Source organism: Lepisosteus platostomus, chromosome 15, assembly GCF_059453375.1.
Source record: "Lepisosteus platostomus isolate fLepPlt1 chromosome 15, fLepPlt1.hap1, whole genome shotgun sequence".
Classification (NCBI taxonomy): Eukaryota; Metazoa; Chordata; class Actinopteri; order Semionotiformes; family Lepisosteidae; genus Lepisosteus; species Lepisosteus platostomus.
Genome location: NC_142625.1, coordinates 21,189,822 through 21,210,524, shown reverse-complemented (window position 1 = coordinate 21,210,524; position 20,703 = coordinate 21,189,822). Strand labels below are relative to the sequence as shown.

The 20,703-nt window shown below is 40.7% G+C and overlaps 1 protein-coding gene and 1 long non-coding RNA gene across 5 annotated transcripts in view; one reads left to right on the top strand and one right to left on the bottom strand.

The window, feature by feature from the left end:
• top1b (DNA topoisomerase Ib) overlaps positions 1–13,345 on the bottom strand; it is a 30,206-nt gene extending 16,861 nt beyond the window's left edge. For both annotated transcript variants that reach the window (XM_088608424.1, XM_088608425.1), the window contains exons 1-3: positions 13,122–13,345; positions 12,774–12,798; positions 1,507–1,603 (exon numbers count right to left, since the gene is read on the bottom strand). In XM_088608424.1, the coding sequence (XP_088464550.1) occupies positions 1,507–1,603; positions 12,774–12,798; positions 13,122–13,154 (155 nt within the window). In that variant the 5' untranslated portion in view covers positions 13,155–13,345. The remainder of the gene's footprint in view (positions 1–1,506; positions 1,604–12,773; positions 12,799–13,121) is intronic.
• Positions 13,345–19,326, top strand: LOC148648219 (uncharacterized). 3 transcript variants are annotated; one of them, XR_015926825.1, is made up of 3 exons: positions 13,345–14,039; positions 16,373–17,962; positions 19,051–19,326. It is a non-coding gene; the product is annotated as an uncharacterized LOC148648219 (long non-coding RNA). The 3 variants fall into 3 exon arrangements; XR_015926824.1 differs by lacking the exon at positions 13,345–14,039 and having other exon boundaries at positions 16,026–16,630; positions 17,742–17,962; XR_015926823.1 differs by lacking the exon at positions 13,345–14,039 and having other exon boundaries at positions 16,026–17,962.
• The last annotated feature ends 1,377 nt before the right edge of the window (positions 19,327–20,703 follow it).

Sequence of the window (20,703 nt, the reverse complement as noted above, 5' to 3'; positions counted from 1 at the left end):
TTTTTCATTTCAGTAGCAAAACGAATATGAATATTAGATTCCACAATCCCCCCCTCCCCCCATAAAAAACTGGAACAGCCAGCTCATGTCGTAATGCGTAGAAATTGCTGTATCGCTTGTCCTCTCAAAAATGAAGACTTTCATTGTCCAAAAAACATTTACTACAGTCAATACACAGACTTTGTGTAGTTTTCCATTGGTTTTAACGTCTTAAGCCAGCTTTTCCATACCACTGTGGGAGTCGCCATCAGTATCTTATAACTTCACTCCATGTGGTATGTTAGATTAGACTGGACAAATGATTAATTGAAGCCACATGGGCTGTAAATGCCCTTAAACATCTAGCATCTGAGGGCATCTATAAAGCATAAAAGACTGCAACTCACCAACAGTGGGCTATGCAGGACTCCCTTGTATAACCAGCCAATCAAAACAAGCCTGAGCAAGGTGTTAGAATGACCACCTTCTCCGGCTTTCTTCCGCCCTGCCAGAGCAGGCAGTCATTCAGGACGTACGAGATAAGGCCCCAGTGAAACCTCTCCGACTCAAGGCAGAATCGTGAAGCTCATGTGCAGAATGAGCAACAAGGAATTTAATCACAAGCCTATGAATCTGCCCCCCCCCAATCCAAGAAAAAGGGGTAAATGAAAGGGGAACCAGACCCCAGCTTTACATGTGCAGGTTCACCCATATGCACATGTAAAGATGCATGTATTCCCAGTATCCATACACTAAGCATCAAAAGAAACTACAGGAAGTTACCAGGTAAACAGTTTTAATTTTGTACCAGAGGCACTGACATTCTGTGGCCCAGATGACAAACAGAATTTGCTATCCACAGGGTATCTGCTGTGAAAGTCACAGGGTTAGTGATAGTGGCTGCATGTGTTTCTAGTATTGCAAGCTTACACCTGTGATGTGCTGTGGGATTGTCCCAGTCCAGGCTGCACAAGAGGACAAACAAGTCAGCTGATTTGTCTCTGAGCTGCAAATGCAACACATATAGACCCTGCCCATCCTACAACTATTAAATGGGGCCCAATCTGGTGAATCTGGCATCTACATTCTCATTCTGCAAGAAAGGGGTTCTTTGAGAAAGGACAGCAAATGAAATCCCATGACTTTACCCATGTAATGCTGTGCAACAAGGACATTGTGACCCAGATTATAGCTCATCACCGACAGGCTGTTTAAGTTTCAGGTGTGAATGAGACATATTGGTTATTTTCAGTTTTACCTCCTTGATTTTCACCAAGCGTGACGTTCAACGGGTCAAATCAAATCACTGACTGCTGCATAACATGGTCACCCACAAAAATGACACCAAATGACAGGTCTCTTATGATACTCATCAAACATACTGACTAACGGCACCAATGGTTTTCCAGAAAAAAGGAGCTGGTTCCATCAGGGGGATAAACAAGATCGTGCCCCCCCCGTGACAGTGGTGGTAACAGAAGCTAGGGGCCCTGCTTCTCACACTGACCAACACAGCGACTCCGGTACCTGTTACTATGCTTGGATTTCTCCCGTTCCTTGTCCTTCTTGTGGTCTTTGTGTTTGTGTTCTTTGTCCTTATGCTTGTCTCTGTGTCTATGGGAATCTGCAAAGACACAGAAAAAGCAGTACACATGAATATACAGACAGCATTCTGCACTACACTTAACTACACTCAGCCAGCCCTCACAGAAGAAGTCACCCCTAGTTAAAAAACACTCAAGTGATAAGACAATAGCTGTTAAAACGCAAACAATAAAACTGGGAATTGAGTACTGTACTTGATGACATGGAGCTCAATGTGCAAGACAATCGTAAGATTTAAAAACTTATTTTATGTGCAGACAATGGCACCTGCTATAGTCGCTATTACTATAGCAACCAACGCCCATGCACAGCCAGTTCCAGCTCTCGGGGCTGCTAAAGCGCTGTGCAATTAGTCACAAATCACTCGGACAGCAGGAAGTCCATCGGAGAGCAGTGCAGGGAACAGCGCCAACCCAACACGATCGGGTTCGAGAGTCATTTTCTCAATGACGGAGAGGGAGGTGAAAGCTCATGAAGTCCGTCGATTGGAACTTTCGTTTCTTCCCGAAAGGCTTCTTTCGAAATCCTCAGCTTCCAGGACGCGCGTGAGAAAGCATCACGCAGAAGGCCATCAACACCTTCCAGCGATCCCGCAGAACGCTTTGGGTGGATTCGCCTCGTTCCGGTATCTAAAAGCCGGCCCCTGGTGTGATCCCAAGGCAGCGGAAGAGAGGTGAACTCCAGGGAATTCCGGCGCAGTGGAGTAGAGACGGCAGGACTGATCTCCCACTGCCCCCAGCAGCACAGCGAGAGCAGTACCAAGGCCAGCAAGCCACTCCTCGCCCTGGGCCCAAGACGCCTCCCTTCTGCATTTATGAGTGCAGTCGTTTTGGATTCAGATCACTAAAAAAAATCCTGCCTCCACACGCGAGAACAAAATCCACGAGAAGAACACGCGAGAACAAAAAGGACTTCAGAGCCCCAATACAAAAACCCCGTTCCACACTCGGAGATCACACTTATACTAGGTCAGCATTGCAGTGCTGTAAGTACTGAACAGCTCACACTCATGTCGCGCAGTGTTCAACCACCATAGTGGGACTCTTTCAGTTTGTTCAGAAACCTGTACAGACAATCGCTTCGCAAAGCCCTGCCTTTGGGTCACCTAAACAACAAAGTACAAATCCGGAGGTGATGATGGGGAAAGGAATATTTTTTATGCTTGCGATACAATAAGAGAAGTAGACATCTTTTGGTCATATTATTACCACTGATCGGGGCAGTCACTAGCTGTGCACAAAATCATCACGGCTGTGCACAAAATACCTGTCAACAACGAGAGAGCAATTTACTTCTATTCCCATGGAAAAACACATTTTTACAAAAATTCCAATACTCCATCTACCCACACGAGGAAAATGTTCTAAAATCCCTGACTCCCGTGCATGGGTGGCGAATTTAATTCCCTAATTAAGAAAGAACTTCCGTGGAAGTGTCAGGATTCAAGAGCACAGCCAGATTGCGCCGCCCCGTCTCTGATAGGAATCGGGAGGAGGGAAAATTTCCCTGAAATGCTGACTTTTGTGTTTTCCAACACACTGGAGCAGGCTGGAGTGACTCAGCGTTGCGTCCTTATCAGGAATCCCAACTCCCACACAGGCTGGCCAGCTCCTTGAGGAGGCGGATGGCTCAGAGGAAGAGCCGAGACAGACATTGTCCCCCCCACCGGCTCGCTTCGTCATCGACAGGAGCCGGGAGACTCGGCAGAGACATTCCCGAACACGGCAACCTCGTTCCAGTTACAGGAAAAAGGAATTTCATTCTTGAAATGATGGAAAACGTGAACCTGAAATCACGGCAATTCAGTGGACACTTTTTAAATGTTTATTCCACAGACAAAAGTGAACACTTATCTCCCTTGTGTAGTTTACCAGATGCCAACTATAGTTTAGGCAGGATTTAAAAGACCTGTTCTGACTACACCTGGGTGCAGTAATACACATAGCCTTCAAACTGGGGCCATTTTGGTTTGTTCTTCGGTTATCCATCCAAGAACAAGATTTTCTGACCATTTCTGCTATAGGTTCTTGCCTGCAGGCATCCAAAATACACAAATTAACACCGTCCTGTTGACCGCCCAGGGTGGCTGGAAAGCATCTGTTCCAACAAATTTGGGTGATTTGGGCAAAATCACACAAGAGGAAGACACTACATCGTAAAATGTGAAAAAGATGGGATAGTGATGCCACTGATTACTAATTAATTTTCAAGTGAAAGAAGTTTATAAGCAGTGTATGTATAAATTTCCTTTCAGACACACGGGTCTGGAGTGAAGGAAAACTGGAAAAGGGCTGTGTAAAATTAGAAGAGGGTGTATGAGCATGCGAGGACAATTCATTTCCAGAAAAACTGTCCGTTTAATGCAAAATAAAAACGAAAAAATGTAAAAGCATTTTACACCATACACGCACAAGAAAGCCTGCAAACATCTGGTCTTTTGTAGCAGTCACCCAGACCTGGGTGTGACTAAGCACTTCCTAATGAAGACTTGAAGGGAGTTTTTAAGAAAGTCCAAACTGGGATCCTATGTCTGTGTCACCAATGCATTTTCCTAGGTATATCCTAACCATTCCGCTTAGAACGTACTATTTATATATAATCTCCCTCCCCTTCCTTTTAGACAGAAGAATTTCTTTAGCCAGCATTAGATAATCCAGAGTCTCGCAATCATTGTAGGCGCTGTACTTTGAACTCTAAAGCTACAATTTCCTTTTAATGGTATGGTGACCACCAAAATTAAACAATATTCTAAATATAACTCAAATAAAGCAAATCCTCTTGTTCCCACTAACAGGATCTACATTAACCCCTTTAAATTCTGTTCCACCCTCACTGTAGGAAATACAGGCAGCTCTTCTAAAGGCCACCATGCCATAATCCCCTGCATAATTCGCTTAATTCAATTCTCATTTCAAATCCTGGGGAAGTCAGGAAACTAGCAGAACTGCTGTGTATTTCACAGAAATCCAAGAGTCCCTTCATCTGGAAATTCTGTGCAATGTGTAGCTTCAGAGGGGGCAATTAAACAAAGGGCAGTCTGGTTGCCTTTTTGCTTCAGTCCAGTACAGTAGTTCTGCACATTGAGCCCCAGATACACGCTGTGACAGCTCCTACTACTATAACCGAGAGCTCTGGGACATGTCCCGTCCTAAAGAGGCAAAATACTGCAACTTCATGAGTGCCTGTCAATTAACAGCCGTTTAAAAACTGTAAATGTATATAGGCCTGCTTGACAAATGAATAAAAAAGGGTAGGATAACTGGCTTCTGGGAAAACTGGTCCTGGTGTGAGTGTGCCGATATACGAGTGCCCTGCAATGGACTGGTATCCTGTCCAGACTGTACCCCGCCCTGGGACAGACTCCGGCTCCAACGATTAAGCATTAGAGTAGGCGTTAAGAAAACGGATGGATGTAGTCAGACTAAGCACTTCCAAGCTAATAGGAAAAGGACCCAACAGCCTTCATAGTCCAGGGTCAGGTGAACATTTGACAGATGAACTGAGTCCCCCCACCCACCATCTTCTTAGGGACACACCTGAGCCATGTGGTTTCTGAATCGGCCTCCCACGAGACCCCAAGTGGGTATGGGGGGAAAGGAGCAGGGGGGACAGGAGAGCCACCCGTGCCTCGTGTCTGTGTGTCACAGCGCGCAGACGGCTCCTGCTACAAGACAAGCCCCACTGTCAGCCACTTAACAATATCATTAGACAGCCTGCCTCTCGAGGCCAAGCCTTCAGCAAACACTGTACGACAATGTACATCACACAGGGAAGAACCCCGCACACACGCTCGACAACACAGCCATCCCTAGCGAAGGAGATGCATAATGTATGCCAGGCAGAAACAAAGCATTCTGCCTTCCCTTTATGCGCTTGAATAAAAAAAAACAACTACAAAAATCAAGTCTGGCTAAACCACCAAGAAATTCCTCTTTAAGAAGGACAGGCCATCATCCTACCATGTGGCATTTTTTAAATTGAAAGGGACATTTGAAACTATGTGCTCAGTTATCAAAGCAATCCACAGAATACGACAAAAACTACTTACACATCTGACTTACAAAACATAAAAATCGGAAACAATCTGTTCAAGGATGTGCACACACCTTTCTCCAATACAAGGGGCAAGGCGTGCAAGTCTAGTGTGCACTGCTGCTGCAGACAGGCACACTGTACAGTTCATTCACCTGCGGAAACATGACATTAAGGCACAAAAAGGCCACTCTGAACCCCAAAAGGACAAAGTGCTTTGAAGTCACATTGAATGGGGAAGGGCATTTAACTTGGAAAAGTCACCTTTTACACAAAGAGTTGTGGGAGTCTGGAACAAGCTAAACAGCCACACTGTTGATGCCCTGACTTCCTTTAAGGAACAGCTGGATGAGAGAGCCTTGGATATATTAGCTACTATCAACTAAACAAGCTAGGTACATCACAAACAAGAAGAGGCTCTTTCACATCTTTCACTCTTACTGTATAGTTGAGACATATTCAACTACATAAATTTACAACAAAGTGTCCAATGAATGGAAAAATAAAATGTCCTTGGATAATAGCCTTGTTTGATAATGTGTGCCTTCAAAAATCTACTTGAAGACTTCTAATTTTGTTTTGATTCAGAAATACATTGGAAAGCTAATGTAAATACTGTATGAAGTACTGAAAGATAAAAAAAAATACACTTCAATTTGCTAATGTATTTTGGATCTTTGCAAAAAATGTTAACAATGGTCAATGTATTCAGGAACCGTGAACTGAGAAAATCACAAAAGCTGGGATTTTGTAATTGTGTTCAGTGAAACAGTTTTTTTAAAAATCAAAGACAACCCTATATATAGCCATGCCACTTCTTAATTGCACAACGTTTAACAATTTCTATTTCTATTGCAATAACACAAGGATGTTTACACACTAAAATACAGTTTCCCCATGTATCACTGCTAGAGTTTCACTTCCCAGCCAGCGAGCAGCAAATTACTCTTAGGATCATTACCACGGACATCCGAGTAACAAAACATTCTGCTTCCTTATCAAGGAACAGCAAACAAATAACTGTTCAGCCTGAAGGTTTGTGCTAAACACTCAAGGGAGGCAGAGCTTTATTTAAACAAATGTGTCCAGTATCTTAATTATTCCTGAAAACAGCACCCTCTTGTGCTAAAGCATGATTACTTTTTACATGTGATAAATAGGGAAAAAAAGGGGTTGATGTTGTTAATGATAATACAACAGTGCAGACAACACTGGTCCTGTTCATTCAGCTTAATAAATATTTATTGAACTTGGTATATTTTTCAGTTTGACACCATGTCAAACTGTACAACAAGGAATCAATGTAGCAGCAACTAACAGGGAACATTGCAAGTGAATGCACTTAGCCCAGTCTGGAGGTGGAAGACTGCCTGTGACTGTAGCCTACTTGAAAATGGGTACTAAACAATACTATACAAACAGAATAGTTACAAATGAGGAGGCCATTCTGCCCATCAATTTAAATTGAAAACTCTTTAACTATTTATTTGAAATCAATAACGGTGTGCATCCAACCTTATTTTAGTAAAAAATAATTTTTAAAAGACACAGCTCTGCACATGCTACTGCAGACATGCTCTCAAGCTCTGAATCAATTAGTGCAACACTACTGAACAGACTGGACCCAGAACAACTCTCCTATCAGACGTTCAACAGGGCAAAAAACATGAAGGACACATAGTATACACACCAAGAACCAGACAACTAGTTATTCAAGCTGTATTGCTTTGGTGTTATGGTATATATTTGTAATACAGCAATAACGTCTTTCATTTTTGATGAAAAACGGGATGTAGAGGCGTGGAATGACATTTATATAAGGGAATCAAGAAATATGAAAGAAGAGTTGTAGGAGGTATCCATCCATTTTCTAATTACTTCATCTGATACAGGGTCATGGGGAGAGGTGGAGCCTAGCCCAGCAAGCAACAAGCACAAGGCAGGATATAAAATTATAAATATAAAACAGCATTTACCAGCTCTAGTTCATCAAAACCTGAAAAAAATTTATAACTCACACTTAATAAAGTACTTCTGCCCCCCATTTTTACAGAACCATCCTGAAATGAATTTTCAGCAGGTTCACAGAAAGGGCTGGTATCCAGCTCACAAAGTGCCATTTAAATAAGAAACCTTATTTAAAATGTATAAAGATACTTGGCTGAAATACACTGTAAAGTCAATACGTAGCAGAAAGAAACGACCCACTGCAGTAATTCCACGATTTAAAAGATTCACCTGCAATGATGCAATGGTAGCCACAGCTCACAGCATTCAGAAGGTGAGGAAGATCGAAAGGGAGATACAGCAGATAAGAATACTGAACCCTTAAAATGAAATCTCTTTAAGAGGTTTATCTGAAGAATTCATATTTTGTAATGTCAAGATGTTCGCCAGATCTCTTGCTTCAGCAGCTATTATGACTACATCTGTAACAGGCTAATAGCCATTTTTGGCTGAATTTACACTCGTTAGTCATTTGCAGGTACCTTTGTAAAAGCTGGAAAAATTAATTTACATGTATACTTTAAAATCAGAAACGATTTATACACACACAAAACCTATACAGGAATGGCATTTGAAAATTAAGTTTGCCGTTGGTGCCACAAAAAGGACTTTACCAATGAAATGTAAAAAGTAACAGTTCCAACTAACAACTATGAGAGATTTAAAAGACCTACTTTGTAAAAGTTTCTATGCTCTAGATTAAATAAACACATGCACTGTACCAAAAGGACATTCAGCTTTCTTCTAGAAGAGCAACTTTTTAGAACGTATTGAGGGGTGCCCAAAATTAATTCCAGCTTTAACATTCTCAGACCTCTGCAGAAATAACTCCCAGAAAACTTACTTAGCGGGTGATAAAAGGATCTTTTTATGAGTCTACTTTTAAACATCCGAAAACATCAGGCAGTTGTTTCAGCCAAGTCTCCAGCCCTCACCAAAGAGACCCCTTCATCACCGAGCCCCAGCCTTGGGATTTTTCTTCTTATCGTGGGCTAGTTCTTGCTCTGAAGTGTTGGTACAGCACTTATTTGCCTTGTGGTCTTCTCAGAAATTCCCAGTCCTCCCACCCAATCCCAGTGTATCCCTGCAGTCTGCATTTGAAATACACCACTGTATCAATACACAAAGTCTTCTGGAAACCTACATATGATGTACTGCAATGTTTGTTTGTTTCTCCACAGCAAAGTGAGAAGAAAATTACAGAAAAAAGCGTGCCTTACAGCTTGTTCACAGGTCTGTGGAAATATCCTACCTATCCTAGGGATATTCAAATCTCAAATGCTTCAATGTTAACCCAAGCCTTCGCGGAACAAAAAATTCTTTAAACTGACATTTTCCTTATTGTTTTTACCCCTTCCACAAATATTGGGACCCATCATTTAGCAGAATACTACCATTTCCAACTCTGTTACGTTCACCTTTCAGTGATTTTATGCACACTGAGGTGACAGGCCTAGGTCTGTAAGTAAAGGACAGCCTATCGGATATACCGATTACTCAAATACAATAACCACATTCAATCACTTATCCACCGCCACCATCAAAGGTTCTGTAGAAATGTAACTGTTGCAAAAGAAGCCTTGGAAGACTCATTTACTTGCAAAAAGCATTCCATGAATGAAAAAATGCACATTATGAAACAAAATCAAAGAAAGGTCACCTTCCCATCCAGCCTGGTAATGCAATGTAGGAATATACCGACTATGCTTTCACATACAAAGTGACACGACTCTGAAATTAATTTGTACATTGCAGCTCTCTCAAGAACAGAGTTTTAAGTGGTAACTAAACTGGTGAGCAAAGAAATGCGAAGACTGAGGACCCATTAACAATGTACGTTTCACACAAGAAAGTGGAATAGCATTTAGGTGACCATATCTTCCCCAACAGACTAAACAAGCTTTAAATAAATCCCGAAACTGAGTGTTAAACCCTTCCCAAACTGACCACAGAACTTATTGCTCAGGATATATGCCATATTTTTAACATGACACCACAAAACTTATTTTATCCCCAAATACTCCTAATTAAATCCGATAAGGGATTTATTCTAATTGACACTTCCCTTAAGTTCCAAAAAGACTCCCCCTAATCAATAAGCAATACTGATCAGTTCAAGGATCAGAGCAAGTGAACGCTGAAGCCTGGAGGCCTGCTAAGGTCATGGTCAAGCATTAACAGAAGAGCAAACATTCATATATGGATAACTGCAGAGCAATAAAACTGAATTAAAAAGCTGCCCCTAATAAACCATCTTGCAATTTCTAACATGCTTCCTGTATTTGATTGCCTTCATTGCCAGCTATGTACCACCAGCAATGAATTAAGATAAGGTTTGCAGCTCAGCTTTAGTTTATTTCAATAACGTAACTTGTACTTCAATTAAACAGCTTCATGTCAAAAACGACCTGGATGATAAGGGCATGACTGACGACCAGAGAAGTCAGGGATCTCCAAGCCAACTTATTTCATTTGTGACCCCATTTAGACTGCTTAATCTCAAGGTGGCTTTTCACCCAGACCTTGGTTGATTAACCGACCCCCAGGAAAAACAGGATCACGATCACTGGGCACCAGTCCCTTAGTTCTACAGTCCCTCTTCTTGAGGCTTTGACAGTGGAATGCACATACTGTGAGCTTCCAATGTGAGCTGCTCCAAGAACAAGGTTTTGAGTTACTAGGATCACACATGAGGCTCAGCATGTGCCTGCCTTCAATCTCACACACTAGAGCCCAGGGAAACTTTAAAACAGCCCAGTGTAAGCTCTGGTTTGAATACTGCTGCACCTCTGGTCGGCAGATTTCTGTGCGAGACAGGAAAGAACGCAGTCACTGGCCTACCTCTATTAACACTGCACGCGTATACTTCAGGATAGGAGAATGATTGCAGTGTGGAAAAACAAAAACAAAAAAGAGTCACCTCCAAACAATCACAACATGCTTTCTCAACAACGGCACTGCATTCACTCACACAACCACAACTCCAAGGCCCACCAGCAATTTCTTTCACATGCAAGTGGGGAGTTAATTTCATTTTAGGAATAAGAAGTTGGATTTTTTGTATATAGCGTAGATAACTGTAACACTTTTCAGTCATTCAGGGCCTCGGTGGTGGTGGTGGTTGGGGTAAACCTCTTTAGGTTTAGCTGCCAACGCTAACACTGCTACTCCCCACACAACACATTCACAACTCCAGAGATAGGATGCCCGTGTTCTTGTTGAAGAAGTGGTTTACTAAAGCCTCCATCTGTCTTGTCACTCAACTTTGGAACAGTCTTTGTCGACCTTAAGAACATTTTACGTGATTAATTGCGAGCGATTTTTCAGCAAATTAATTTTTAACATACACTGTAAACAGAACCGTGTGGCAACTAAAGTGCAACATAAAGACAAGATTATTCTCTAACCAGTGTGCCGTCGGCCACATTTCAAAATGTTTAAAATGGAAAGACGGCCTTCTCCAAGGAAAACAGAGAAGTACTTCTCAAACAAGCAAGACTATATACTGAACTGAAGTTTCATCCTCGGTCCCAAACGGTCGCTGAAGTGAGGGTTGAAATGAAAAAAAAAAACGATACCTGCTTTCCATACAATAATACACCCCCTTTAACCCCCGACACAAAAACATTTCTTAAATGCGACTTGTGGAGAAAGTGCTGCTCATCACCGACGACAAACTAGTCTCATAGAATGTAAGCAAGCAGGTTAAGTAAGCTGAAAGAAAGACAACTAAAAAGACAAAAGTCAAATGGATAAGTTTAAGCAAAAAATAAAATAAACAGTACAACAGAATCTTCCATTTACATTTTGAAATTCAGCTACTCTTTATTAGCCCTAACTTTCATTAAAGGGTAATTAAAATTACACTGAACAGTTTTATCAGTTCTGGAAAACCCGGGATCTCCAGCCTGTACAAAAGTTTTTAAAAAAAGGAGTGCAGATGACAACGATGTTTCCTTTTTACACAGGTGCCCGGTAAACACACATTTTGTGCAATCCAACACACTTTGATTTTAAAACTAAAAAGTTGTCTCTGACAGCATAGGTCACCTCTATGGGGAGGTTCAATGAAGTCTGGAGGTGGAAGACGTTGGAAACATATTTTAATAAAACAAAATAATTCAATTTATAACTTAGCCTCCTGGTCAAACCTGAAGTTCAAAAGCATATTTCACCAAATGAGGTTTTGCACAAATCCTTACCACCTTCAAAACCCCAGCATCCTTTTGGTTAAAATGACACAATGGGTAACACTGTTAAATTCACAAAACTATGCTGTTTTCTTAGAAACCCAATTCAAGGCAGTATTCTTCAAAATGCAGCCAAAATAAAGTTCACTGTACTATTTTCTCCGGTTACCTATTTTCATAATAAGTTTGAAAGTTTATAATTCAACAGCTAATGGTGGTATTTAAAAATTACGAGGGTTCAATTAAGGAAAACATCCTTCATTAATGATAGTAAAATATAACTGTGCACTTTTAAACTGCCCCTCTGGCATTAACGTTTGAACCCCAAAAATTGCCAAGGGTCTGTCTAAAAAAAATATTTTAAACATTATGCCCCAAACCGGTGTGATATTCTAATAACGGCGGACAATTTAAAGATCTCATTCTTAAAAAAATAAAAACTGAAAATAAATGTAATTAAATACCCCTCATATTGCACTGTGATAAAGAAAAAGGAAAAAAAAGACGCGTTCATTCCTACAAACCGTTCCTAAGAAGATCCCCATACCTCCATATCACGGCGATCTGCACTTTGTGTTCTCGGCACTGAGAGACTAAGCACAGAAAAAGAAAATGGCGCAGAGACTAAGTCCTCAACCCCCAAACCCCAACTTTCGGCACCAAAATACGCCCTTATAAGCCCCTTCCAGAAGCAATCGGGGGACATTTTGGGAAAAACAATATCCATCCCTATCAGAATCCGGGTTCATCTGGAAAAACGGAGCATTTTAAGTGTGGTTTATAAGCCCTCCATTTGAACAATAGGAGCTTGAGAGTAAAGGAGAAGGGACTTAGTCTCTGGGACGCCATTTCTGTCCTTAAAAAACTAACTACAGAATACAGGCTCATCACTAACGGGAGTAAAATATAGAAAATGAGCAAGTATAATTACATAACATTTGGTGGGGACACAATACTTACCATTAACCCGAGATCCCGTGTCGATCTGAAAAAAAATATTTATAGATGTCAAGCTATTATTAAAAATATATGTACAGTAAGTTTCAACTAAGGTTATGCGAAAATGGCTTTTCATAGATTGTTCTAGCACAAAAATGGCTTTAAACTTCTTATAAAGTTATTAGTTAACCACCAACAGCTCCTAAAACCAACGTACTCTCTGATCGCGGACACGAAGCAATTTTGTTCAATTTTCTACCATCAATTTTCACTATATTACAGCTTAAGGTTACGATTTAAACATAATATAAATATCTGTCAAAGCCGAGGTCTACTGATCATGACACAACATATTTCATGTAACGTTACCTGGGAGTCGTTGTGAACTTGATCCCCACTCATTTCCTGGTTCCTTATTTTAAAATTAAAGTATGAAATGTCTTGAGAGCAATTGCCGGCGAGGAGCAGTAAGCAGAATGGAGAAAGAAACAGTTGTGTAACAGACTAAGTCCCACTTTTTATTAACTGCGCATGCTCAGCTCGTTTAAATGGGTAAAAAAAAATGCGTCTCGGCCTACTGGCTCCTCCCCATTTTGCGTGCACACACCAGCACTGCTAGTGCGAGCGTGGGGAGCCGCTAGCCATGTGGCAATGAAGATCTCCGCGGCCGATGTGTGAATGTGCCGTGCCCCTGCGCCAGCTCCAAGAAATACACACACGTGGACGCACCTAGGAAACGACTCGTGGGGTTTCAGCAGCGATGTAACCCTCACGTCACAAAAGCGAGCGCACGGCAGGAGCTGCGCGTCACGTTGGTAGATATTGTACCGAGTTTCGCTATTATTAAAAACGGGAGTTGTTAAGACCGACCAGTTGTTGTTGTTGTTGTTGTTTTTTTCCGCGTGTCACTGTGTTGATTGAAATATCCTTTTCGTTGCAGTTGCCAAACTGATTTTCTTTAGACAATAGTACAAATAACTTACTTTGGATTATTTTCTAACAAAGACATGTTAGGGAGACATGTACATTAGTCATAGCACGCTTGTTTTTAAAGAGTTTGAAGGGTTATACTCTGCCAGGGTACACCCCTACTCTTTTCGAGAAACTACCTAGGATTTTTAATGACCGCAGAGAGTCAGGACCTCCGTTTTTTTTACGTCTCATCCGATGCCTTTTTGCAGTACTTTCCCCATCACTATGCTTGGCATTGTGTCCCTAATTGTGAAGAGTGTTTGTATCCGGTTGAATCGATTTGGTGGAGCAATATTGTTCTGATGTGATTTCAAGGTAGGTTTCCAGTAGCTCTGATGCTTTTCTGTTTCCTTGTTTCTAGTTCTCATCATGGGTGCATAATCAAAGCTGCATGAGCCAAATAACATTGAATGCCAGCAAAGGCCATATTATCAAATACAGGCTCTGTTTACTCTTCATAAGATGTAAAATCCCCGTACTTGAGAGATAATCAAAGGCTCTGTTCTTTTTCCCCTGAATAAAGTGAGCATGCAAGAGCTTCTGAAATTAAAACCAGATACCATGCTAATCAGAAGCCACAGTGTTACATCATAGCTTCCTTTCTGCTGTTGCAAGTCACCTGGGCTGTAATGATTGAGGTCATGTTTTTCAGAATTTCTCAAAAACACAGTTCCTTTTTTAAACCTGAAATTCCACTGACACAACAACATTGCCTTCCTCTCTTTAATTGTTGTCAAAACACAGTTGCACATTAGAGATTCACTGCTATCACAACAATAGAACTTGGTTTTACTATGACAAACACAGGTGACATTAGCAGCAAGAAAAAGACAGTATAAATACAAGATATAACATGCCTTCTAGTAGTTTCAAGACAGAACACCAGGCCACTTTTGAGAGGAAAAGATCAAGGAAATCATGAATGTTGCACATTCCATGTCAGATTTTACAGGTTAACCTGTCAAGGACAGACAAAACTTTATAAATATAGTGTATAATTAAAGGTGTTTATTTTATCTACACTTTGAATAACAACTTGTGGTAAGCCTCGTGTTGCCCTGTGTAAAATGAGAAGTTCAAGTGAAGTCATTCATGGTTTATTCTGGGATGATCTATAATTGTGAATTTTATGTACTCTCGTGACTCCTGTAACAGTCAACTGGACACGTAAAAGATCACAGTTTGAAAATTAACACCCTGACATCTAGAAAAAAAAATGTAATAACAACATTCAATTTTTTTCTTTTATTCCATCCATCATTTAAATACTACAATACAGGGTAGAGGAGGAGCCAGACCATATCCCAGCAAGCTTTATTCTTTTCTTTCTAATATTTAATATATTAATTGTCATGTACACATGCAAACACTTTGCCTGCAGATCTTAGTGGCGATCTTTGTGAATTCATGAACCGGTTCGGTTGAAATGGTTCAGATAATCATCAGGTTCTCCCTTCTTCACTCTGATCTACTTGCGCGATGGCATTCCAAAGCAGTGGATCAGATAGAAAAAAAAACAGAGAAAGCAACAAAGTGATGAACTCTTATCAAACAGCCCTTCGCCCATCCTTCCATCCTTTCATTTTCAAGATGGGACACACCTTGGAAAGTTCAGCAGTCCATCGCAGGACAAACACAGACAGGAACACACACTCACACCTGGGCCAGTTTTCCCAGAAGTCCGTTAACCTGTCAGTATGTCTTCATACTCCGGGTGGAAACAGGAGCACCTGGAGGAAACCTAGATCAACGCGAGGAGAACACACAATCGTCATACAGCAACCCAGTGGCTCTGTGCTGCAAGGCAGAATGCTAACCAATGCGCCTTCATGCTACCCTTTATAATTAAGCAAGTGAATTAATTTATCTCAGAACGTAAGCAATGCAAGATATCTGATTGACAGTGAGACTAAGATAAATGAGGTCCAAAGAGAAGCTGGAAGCTGTTAAAAGTTCTTAAAAAACAGAATACACCACCAGTCAGTGGCACACCCAGGAATAATGGAATAATCTCAGCACCAACTGAGCATATACCAGCAAACAGCTTGCATGACACAGCTTGCATTCTCGAACGCAATGCACAAACTGGTCCTGGGAGTGAGGAGTGCTCCCCAGTAGATGTAATCATCTATTATAATTCACAGTAAACAAATGTTTATCGATAGGTTTATCCTTATTTTGTGATGTGAAAGATGATCATCTACAATGGAATTGATTTTCATTGGTATTTTTTTTAACATTTGGAGTTTATTAGTGTCATTAGGCAGAAAACAGAGAAATCTAAAAAGCCCACCTTGGGTTCAAATCCCATATGCGACACGGTGAAATTCACAAATATTCTCTCCGAAACCTGTCTACAGTGTTTATAAGCAAAATTAAAGTATAAGAATATAAGAGTTTAAAAATTCATCAAAAGCATTAACAAAAATTGCAATTTGTTTTCCAACAAAGATACTTTCATTACACTATTCTAATAACTAAATTAACATTTTGAGAGATTTGCAACTGCAGCTTTTGGTTTGATACCTCTAGATTTTAACCTTCTATTACAGTGTATATAGCCAAGGAAACTTATGTGTGTGTGCATTCATATGTACAGTGTTAGATATATATACACAGGAGCTCAGAGTGCTTCTTCCACTGCATAGTTGCTTTGCAGTGAAAAAAGGCAACTGCTGGAGGTGAAAAGCATACAGTGAGAGGTGCAGTGTATTGAAGAGCTCGTTTTAAGCTGTTCCTTTCAGTCCAGTTTGGTCCAAAGGAGGAAGCCCTAAGGCGTCAGCTCTTTGACATTCTACTGGTGCAGCAGGAATGGCTCGGGAACCAACCAACAAGGGCATTAAGCTTGCATGAAGTGGTAGCAGATGAGTGTGTATGCGAAAAAGGCCTATACTAAAAATTACAAGGTGAGTAATTCCCAGATGCACTTTTTGATGTCCTCTTGCAGACATGCAATGCAGGCATACACATTTGCAAACTGTCACATGTGCAGATTGACAGCATGCATTTATCAAAACAAAGCTTTTCATTGATTTATTAGATGTAACAAATGCCCTTTTACACAAAGAAGTGGTATCCAAGATGTTCTACAGAATTGGCTTAAGATAAATGGGTGTTAACATTCATATCTGCCTGTGTATGTATTTAAAAACCCTTTATGGCCTGAAAGGACTTTAAAACATCACTAAAAGAAATCTATAAACTCTGAATCTGGGCTTCTGGCATGGCAGCACTGCAGAGTCATATCAAAAAAGACATTAGCCTGCAGAATCCAGGTGGACACTGGCCAGAGTTAATCTTCCAACATGCCAGATGTGAATTGTGTGCCAGTAAAATTTTTCTTTGCATGAATGAAAAAGCATTGCTTTTTTAATTTCACCACACGTCTGTTTTTTCATTGAACGCTTTGGTTCTTGATTCCAGCTGAATCATTAGTCAGTGACGTGTCTCACTCTTCCTTGAAAAATGTATAAAATGGATCATTTTATCCCTATAATAAAACACTACATGCACACCTTAAATAAATCCATCATCTAATAACCAAACAACATCAGGGCATTACGCATTGCTGCACGCATGGCTTAGGGACCTCTAACTCCTGTTGCCTGTAAATATTACTCTATTATATTTTTGACTTTTTTTTCTATCAAAAGAAAAATCTCTTATTATTTTGCAAAGAGCAATTCTTACTTTATGCACAAAAACAAAAATTCAGGCCATGAAAGATTAAGAGATCACAATATAAGATCAGTTACGGACCCTTTGCAGTTACCCCTGTCCATTTCCAAGAGGGCAATTTGCCTGCTGAGTGTAAGTAATGAAGGGACCCCAGACAGCTAGTTAAGGTCACCCACCCATAGCCCAGTGGCAAGAAAATGCAAGCCATATTGTCCGACAAAGTGCAGTAGTTGTTACCGGTGATTAAATAAGCAAAAGAAACCAGCACTAGTGGACAATAGAACATCACTATTCCAGCTAAGAGAGTTCCAATAGTTTTCAGGGCTTTCTTCTTCACAGGGTGCGTATTCTCCAGACCTGGGCCTGACGTCTTCAAGGCTCTCACCATGAAGAGGTTACAGAAAACCATGAGCATGAACATAGGAGGGATGGAGAAGGCTACGTACTCTAAGGCATATCTGTAGACGGTGAGGCACATGAAGAGGCACAGGCCCAGACAGCCCACCGTCACCACAGCACAGCCCACCAGCCTGGCTCTGCTTTCTTTGAGCAGCATATAGGTGAGAGGGTGCAACACAGCCAGGCAGCGATCGATGCAGATGCAAGAAAAGAGCAGCGGTCTCACAAACAGGTTCAGCCCAGAAAAGAAATATGTGGTGTATATCATCGAGGGGTCATTAAACCAGTAAGACGATAAGTCTAAAAACAGACTCAAACAAAACAATGTGTCGTTCACAACAAGGAGGAAGACGAGTATTTCAGAAGGGGAGAACCTGCTTGTTCTTAGAAGCCAAAGGACAGCGATATTGGCTGGGAGACCCAGGAGTATCGTGATAACGTCAAAAGTCAACCAAAAATGGATCCCAATAGGATTATGGTCACAATTCCTGTAGAATATCATGCATGTTTGGTTGCTAGAAAGAGACTTGAGAGTGGAGTTTGTGAAGAGGTAATCCATCACCATTCAGAGGGTTGACACACCAGCCTAGAAGGAAGCAAAAACGTATTTTAAAAGTAACCCCGGATAAACAATATTTAATAGAACTGCAGGTCTAAAATATGATTTTGTTGTTTGCCTATGATTCTGCAGAATGTCAAATGGGTGACAATAACCTTGATGGAAAAACAAACCTGATGAAAGGCTACAGCCAGGAGTAAAATATGTCATTGCCATTAATATAATAATCTAATAATATTTAAAAACTTGACCTCCTACAAAAAGTCCTATGGAACTAACAGCGCTAAAGCAAAACAGTGCATCGAATAATGCAATGCAGAGCTGATCAAAATAGTAGGAGTTCAAACTAATACAGTCACGAAGTGACTTAAGTCAAGTGCAGTTCAGAGAAACTTTCAAAACAGGCTCTGAAAGCTTTAAAATGTAAAAGGCTGAATTTGATTTCATTTGAACAAAACTGCTGTGAACCTCCATCACACCCTGGTCTGAAATGAAAAGTAAAATCAAAGAATAAAATGTAGCAGCAAAGACTAAAACATCACACATCCTGACAGTCGACTGAAATGTCGGGTCTGCATAGTTTTAGTTTAAGAATAGCCGTTTATATAGAGTTTGTGCAGCTTGATTCAGGATTCTAGTCAATTACAATGTGCAAGGAAAAATTTACCTTACAGCCTTTTCTTTATGCAGTTGTAAGGTCCTGAGATGTCGGAGGAGACCTCTATTTGCAAGAGCAGGTTGCAGAGAAGAAGCTTCAGGTGGAGCCCAGCAGTATTAGTGCAGTGATCCAAGCTTTGATTGCCAATCACCCAGCAAGACACTTGAACAACATCTATTTTATTATCTCGTTGTGACTAATGCAAGCCTACTGAAAAAAACCCCACGAGAAAAAATTTCCACTGTCATGGACATCACAGCAATGTTTGTATAACAAACTGGAATAAATAACACAGTCCCCACACTGAAGAGATGCCCTATTTGAATGTCCTCCCAATTTAGTCTTTTGTCATCAGCTTTATAAACAGTGAAATATAAGAACTCATCAAACTCCTGAAGTGGAATTTGTTTAAGGTGAAATGTGCAACCATAGGAGACTCTGGTCAGATTTGCATACCTCATCTGTATTTCAAAGAGAAAAAATGTGGTGCCATGTAAAAAAAATCAGTATTTCAGAAGATATTCATGAACAATTTATAAGTCATAGAACAATAGCACATAAAACTTGCGGTGTGGTGGCTCTGTGGCTAAGGATCTGCGCCTGTGGCTGGAAGGTTTTTGGCTCGTATCCCGTGGCCGCCAGAGGAATCCTACTCCGTTGGGCCCTTAACCCCAAGTGCTCCAGGGGTGCCGTATCAATGGCTGACCCTGCCCTCTGACCCCAAGCTTCTCTCCCTGTCTGTCTCTCATGGAGAGTAGTATGCGAAAAGACAAATTCCTAATACAAGAAATTGTATATGGCTAATAAAGTGAATTTATCTAAAACATTACTGTGAAGAACCTCTAGAAACTTTTCCAATTCCGCTGTTGTACAGAAGGGGGCGTTATTTTCTCCCTTAATACCACTTTGTTCTGGCTAAGAAACCCATTTTCAAGACAGTGGCAGTGTGGTAGGACCATCCAGGATGAAATCAAACCAAAACTTAAATATTTATAGTCAATATTAACAGTTGAATATTAGTTAATAGTCTGTAATGTATCTGTGCTAGATTCATTTCAGAAAGAATGGTGGGCTATTCTTCTTTGCACTTGTAGTTTAGTAACAAAAGTAACTATATATTAAGGCTTAGGCTTGCTTTAGCAAAAAGGGGCACACACACCCACCACTCATACTGGTCAATGTAGACCACATTTTAGATATTTCTGCACTGAAACGCTAAAATCATTTAAAAATACCAGAAAAAAAATCCATGTTGATTATTGCACTTGCTAGGCATTCAGTGAAACAGCTGGTTTAATCCATTACTTCGATGGTACACTTTAGGGTGATGTCAAGAGTGACCAGATATCAGGAGATTGTTTTTATAACCCAATTGGTACAGTAACAGGACAGGAGCTAGAATTGCTATTTTTCTTTCAGTGGTTACCCAGATATATATTACAGTATAAGATAGAATGCAGAGACTGTGAGATCACACTCTCGGAGATTCAGGCAGATGCAAGGGTACCTTAAAAGTACTGCTTTGATTTAAGCACACAAGGTGAACGTTGGAATATTCCATCGTTGCAATTAGAAAATAAATTTCCTGAAACTCTCAGCCCCAGAAATGGGAGGTATATTGTTCTGAGCACGTGGATATAGCTGAAAGACTAGTCACAGGCAGACGAGATTGGGCGAATGGCCTC